This window comes from Anoplophora glabripennis, unplaced genomic scaffold, assembly GCF_000390285.2.
Source record: "Anoplophora glabripennis isolate ALB-LARVAE unplaced genomic scaffold, Agla_2.0 scaffold387, whole genome shotgun sequence".
Lineage (NCBI taxonomy): Eukaryota > Metazoa > Arthropoda > Insecta > Coleoptera > Cerambycidae > Anoplophora > Anoplophora glabripennis.
This window is the reverse complement of record NW_019421739.1, coordinates 169,983-175,982: the sequence shown is the minus strand read 5'-3', so window position 1 is coordinate 175,982 and position 6,000 is coordinate 169,983. Positions and strand designations below refer to the sequence as shown.

The 6,000-nt window shown below is 33.2% G+C and overlaps 1 protein-coding gene across 1 annotated transcript in view; it reads right to left on the bottom strand.

Annotated features, from left to right (window-relative positions):
* LOC108908427 (spondin-1) overlaps positions 1-6,000 on the bottom strand; it is a 45,307-nt gene that overhangs the window by 7,476 nt on the left and 31,831 nt on the right. Inside the window, exons 8-9 of the mRNA XM_018712463.1 lie at positions 3,894-4,074; positions 1,004-1,176 (exon numbers count right to left, since the gene is read on the bottom strand). Of these exons, the coding sequence (XP_018567979.1) occupies positions 1,004-1,176; positions 3,894-4,074 (354 nt within the window). The remainder of the gene's footprint in view (positions 1-1,003; positions 1,177-3,893; positions 4,075-6,000) is intronic.

Genomic DNA, 6,000 nt, shown 5'->3' with positions numbered 1-6,000 from the left:
TGACTTTTTCTTTTGGGGGCACTTGAAAAATCTTGTTTATTCCACACCTGTAACCACTAGAGAAGAATTAGAAGAAAGGATTTTTTATTGTGCAAATGAAATACGACAAAATCCTGAAATGTTATGGAGAGTGCAACAGTCTTCTGTTAAACGAGCTCGTATTTGTATAAGAGAAGGTGGAACTAATATTGAGAATTTATTATGAATTATATTAGTTACAAAATTTTGATTGTCATGCACTTTTCGTTTAGTTAGTTTAGTTAAGTCCAAATTCTCATAATTTGGAACACTGCTATTGCAAATTATTTGTCCTTTATTCTGATATGTAAAAGCCAACTACGATTAAACCTGTGTTTCTGTTAAATAAAATGTCTCAAATTAAATGGTACCTTCCTCTTTAAACGGGTTTATCTCAAAAAATATCTATTTTATGGATATTCAACAAGTATACCTTTTTTACGTAAAATACCATAGATTTTTATAAAATGATGGTAAATTTGAGGTATAGTGGAACAAAAAATTTGTTTCTACAAATTTAAATGGGGGGTGCCCCGGGCCCCCATAATTATTATCGAGGATTTCATATTATCATTCAAAGCAGCTTCAAATATTATCCAGCCAAAAAATATAGATCCAGCCAAAAAATTTTCAAAATTTATTGAAAAATACAAAAGTTACAGCAAAAAAAACATTTTTAATTCTCAACTTCAAGAGCTAATAACTCTACAGTGTGAGCCCGGAGGAAAAAAAATTATATGAACTTGTGACATTAGTTTCTCATTATCTATCCATATCCGAGAGATTGCCCACCATTTCCGGGACACCCTGTATACATATATCTGAAAGCCTGTTTTAAATATGTGAAATACCCACCGTAGAGTGGAACTACAAATAATAAAAAACTACTAGCCCTTAGACAAAATATTTTGTACGCAACTCAATGGTGGAGATTGTCGAGGACAGAGGGGAGAACAACATCAATTGAGACTAAGTACATCCTTACCTTTATTTCACGAAATTTATATCTGGATCCTCTTCCACATACACCTTGCTGTAATATGCATTCACTCCACGAAGACCACCTGCTTACTTTGCAATTAATCACCTCTCCTACCGGTCCCTGGGACAATATTATGCTACTTGGTCCCAACCCCGCAAACATTTGGTTGGATGGCTCTAACGGTAAACAATAAATCGAGTGTTTCATTTTTTTGTTTAACTAATGTGATATATACACAATTCTACACTCAAACTGAAAGTACAACAATGTAATAATTCAAATGGTTACCAGGGTACCCCTCAGCTGTTACAGTGTATTATAAAATGGTATTCAGATTTAATGTCATATATCACATATATGTATGGGTGAATTCACTATAAATACAGAAACTGTATGTAACGAGCGTTCAAATAAAAACGTGGTCAAGTTGGTTCTGAAAATTTGGACGTAGGGCGTAGCGTATAGCAAATGAACTTAAACGTCATCTGTCAAAGCGCTATATCGCCGCTATCAATTTGAATATTTTCGTTTTAAAAAACGTTTAAAATGGTGTTTTCTCAAGAACAAAAAGTGTTTATCATAAAGTCCTATTTTAGAAATGGACGCAAGATTGATGGAATATGGAAGTATTCTATTGAGGAATGTTTCATAGAATTTCAAAATCAATTTCCCGGCGTTGTTGAGTACAAAATTTTTCAAAGTGCAGTTCAGCGTTGTGTTAATGTTTTTCGAGAAACGGGCAGTGTAACAAGAAAAGAAGGAAGCGGCCGACCTAAAAAGCGGACTGAAGAATTAAAAGAAAATGTCCAACAAATAATGGAAAATGCGCCAAGAACTTCTGTACGTGTTTTATCACAAATGGTGGGAGTATCAGTCGGTACCTGCCACACAGTGTTAAAAAAAGATTTGCGTTTGTTCTCCTATCGTTTAACTTGTCAGCAAGAACTTCATGAAGTTGATTTTCCGCGACGGGTTGTATTTTGTGAATGGTTTTTAAACAACTACGGTGAACTTCATAATATCACCTTTTTTTCTGATGAAGCCTGGTTTCATTTAAGTGGTTACGTAAACTCACAGAATATGAGAATGTGGTCTTCTGAAAAACCAGATAACTTTTTTGTCGAGGGACCTCTACACGCTCAAAAAATTGGAGTTTGGTGTGCTCTCAATCGAAGGAGGATTTATGGACCTATTTTGTTTAATGGTACTCTTACTGCACAAAGGTATAGAGAAGAAATTATCCTTTTGTTAACCAGCTGGAAGAAAACGAAGTTACAAACTTTTACTTTCAACAAGATGGCGCAAAGGCACATACGGCAGGCGAGACGATGAATATGTTGAAGGAAGTTTTCCAAAATCGACTAATAAGTCTCAATGCTGAACATGAATTTCCACCGAGGTCATGTGATATTACGCCGTGTGATTTCTTTTTGTGGCCTTACCTTAAAAACACTATTTTTGAACTGCCTATTCCTGATTTAAACCATCTGCAGGCTCGACTTATAGACAAGATTCGTGAAATTAACAATACCCCGAGCATCGTAGAAAATGTCTTTAATTCTTTGAGGAACAGGTGTGAAAAGTGCTTGGAACAAGGAGGGGGACACTTTCAGCAGCTGCTTTAATTTATTGTTATAACAAGGAGGGGGACACTTTCCGCAGCTCCTTTAATTGTTTGTTATTGTTATCACGATTATTCTTTAAAATAAAGTTATATAGTCCTTAACGTTATTGAAACTGACAGCTGCTATACCGCTCGTTGAGAAATGAGGTTAAGTTGGTCGCTATAAGCTACTCCCTACATCCAATGTGTCAGAGCCAACTTCGACCACGTTTTTATTTGAACGCTTGTTAGAAATAAGTAGAGTTTGCTCTATAAACTTTTTTCCTGGGGACGTGTTCAAGTTTCCAAAAATATATATATATTTTCTCTCATATCTTCATAATGCGCTTACGGAATTGAATGAAATTTACTACAAGAAAAAAAAACTGGCAGTTTCTTGTAGAAATAATGTTACATTCAGGTACTGTTACGTTAAATGAATGAAAAATGTTCTTGGTGTTTGTTGGTTTTTATTTTTATTAAAACTTTTCTCTCTTTCTTTATTCTGGCATAACTATCGTTTTCAAAAAATTTAAAATATCCAGTAGGTACATTCATTAAACAATACATTTTTTCGTTTTATGCATTTTTATCAACCATGCACTATTTTTATTTTCTGTCAAAAACTAGTAATAAAATTAAATCATGACAATATCCTTCACCTTATTATTTTCAAAATAAATATCCATAATTTAGGGCTCTTTTCCTTTTATAAATTTGAGAATAGTAGAAAGTTACTTTCAAACTTCAATATTTCATAAATGGTTAATTTGGATACATGATGTGCTATATGAATTTTGTTTAGAATTTCGAGAAGAATTGAAATATGGAACAGTATACAGGGTGTTGCAGCAGAAAGCTGTTCCAACAGAAAAGCAACTTTGTTTCGTCATGACTTAATTTTTATTTATTGTAATAGATTTTAAAAAATCCTAAAACTTTTGTATCTTATGACTTTTCGATAGCTATCTTACTTTAGGATATAATCGACCGGTTCCATACATATCAGAGACCCTGTATAAATTTTTATCAATCAGATACATTATTATACATATAAAATTTCGTTATTCTAAATCAAACTTGTTAAATACATTTTAGAACACGATTTTTTTAATTTCAACATTCTGTATCTCGAAAACGAAGTATTTCTGTACTTTCCTTCATAGACATTTTTCCCTATTCTGACCACACGAAATCAAATTAAGTTTAGTTAATGAATACTGAAACATCCTTTGATAAATAAACTATCTATTACTGTCTGTTTTATATACAGCAAAAAATATTACGTACCTGATGTGGATTCACTCTCACTATTGCATTCATTAGCAGCGTCGCAATCTACTTCTTGACTGGTATCGCAACCATCTTCGATTTCTTGTTTCGAAATTCTTAATCTCCGCTTTGTTCCTTTCCCACAGGTTGCATTGCATGGTCCCCATGGTCCCCAAAATGTATCAGGGCAATTGGGATCCTAAAAGGTGTAAATTTTTTACAAGACTCTACCAGAATTTTTTTGTATATTCTAAAATTCTGAACTCATAGAACTCTTCCTTCGGTTCAAGCGGTTTAACGTTTGAAATGAAAAATTGAAAATCTCTTATATACAATCTCCAATTAGAAGCGTTCAAGCAATTCTTGAGTTTGCGGGCAATATCATCCAGATTGTGTCAAATTAGATGATATTTCTGAGTATCTCAGAAAATATGAAAAATAGAAAGAAATTGACGTTCTACAACTTGACTTTCAAGGCAAATTGTATCGTTAAACTAGGCATTTGATATACCTGTTTTCAAGTTACACTACGAAGGTGATATTAATATTATTCTCAGCTACTTGGTGGGGTGGTTACTGGATAAGTTACAATAAAGTAAAAACAGAGCTATTTTTTGGAAATAACAACATGACAATTTCGATAAGTCACTGTCAAGTTTGTGTTTTGCAAAGGTCTGTTTCTACAAATGCCTCCTCACAATGAATCTACGAATTATGAAATAAGAGATGATAGTGGTATATGTACAGGAACATTTTAATGGACGCTCTGCTAAGAGAACATAATATGAAGAACTTTATCCGAATCGCAGACAGCTTTCTCATACATTGTTTGCTTCTTTATTCACTAGATTAGGAGAAACTGGAATCGTTCGGTCTAATTCATGAAATGGAAGGTACATTCAAAGAAGGGTACAAGAGGAAGAACATTTTCTAGAAAGAGTAGAAAAAAATTCAGAAATTAGTATTTGTTGTTTGTCAGCAATCACAGGAGTTGACCGCAAAGCCCTTTCAACTATACTCCACACGCAGCAGTTACAATGTTTCCATTTTCAGCCTATACAAAATTTGCTTGAACCAGACCGCCCGCTGAGATTAACATTTTGCGAACGATTTCTCCAGTTACATAACAGGGATCATACTTTTCTCGGGAGAATTGCCTTTACAGATGAAGCTATTTTTAATAGATGTGTTTTTAATAGGAAAAACTCTGTGGAGCGAAGAAAATCCATACGCAATAAAAGAGCATCACTTCCAACACGAATTTAAAGAGATCATTTAAATCAAGAATTTCCAAACCGTTGATTGGTCGAGGTAGTGACTTTCCTTGGCCTTCCCGCTGTCCAGATTTTAATCCGTTAGACTTTTACTTTTGAGGCCATTTGAAAGGAATTGTTTACAAGTCAGTAACACCTAATACGGGGGAAGAACTTTAGGATAGAATAAAATACGCCATATGACAAGTTAGATGAACGTATAATTCGTTTCCTATTCTCAATAATTTCACAAAACGTTTAAGGAAATGTGTCGAAGAGAATGGTGGACACGTAGAACATTTATTATAAGTTAGTACACTTTTCATTACCTACCTCCACTTTCAGTTTATTTTATTTATTATGTTTATTATGGATACGTAGTTATTCTCAAAAAAGTGGGGTATGTGTTAATAAATATTTTCGATAATATCTTCATAACCGAGCATAATTTCGACTTTTGATAGGTATACATTTTTTGTATAAAATAAAATTCTCTACCTGTTTCTGATAGTTACACGTAAAATTTTAAACGTACAAAAAAGAAGAATATTTACAAAAGGTTGTAGTAAAATGAACGCATTGTATGATTTCACATAATAGGAACATAATCACTGCATACTTCATGAAGAGAAACTAAGAAAAGCAAATTTTGCTCAAATCGATTAACTGGGTTTTGAGTTAAGAAGAAAATAAGAAATAAAAAAAGAAACTTTAAACACTCTGTAACTTTTTTTTCTACATTCTTCGTATAAGCAAGTTTGGTTAAATCGACACCATTTGGGTTCTAGATTATACCCTTGAAGTATGTAATATTCGTTAGGTGACACCTTGTATAAACTTATTTTACCTATTTCTCATTATTACACAGGGTG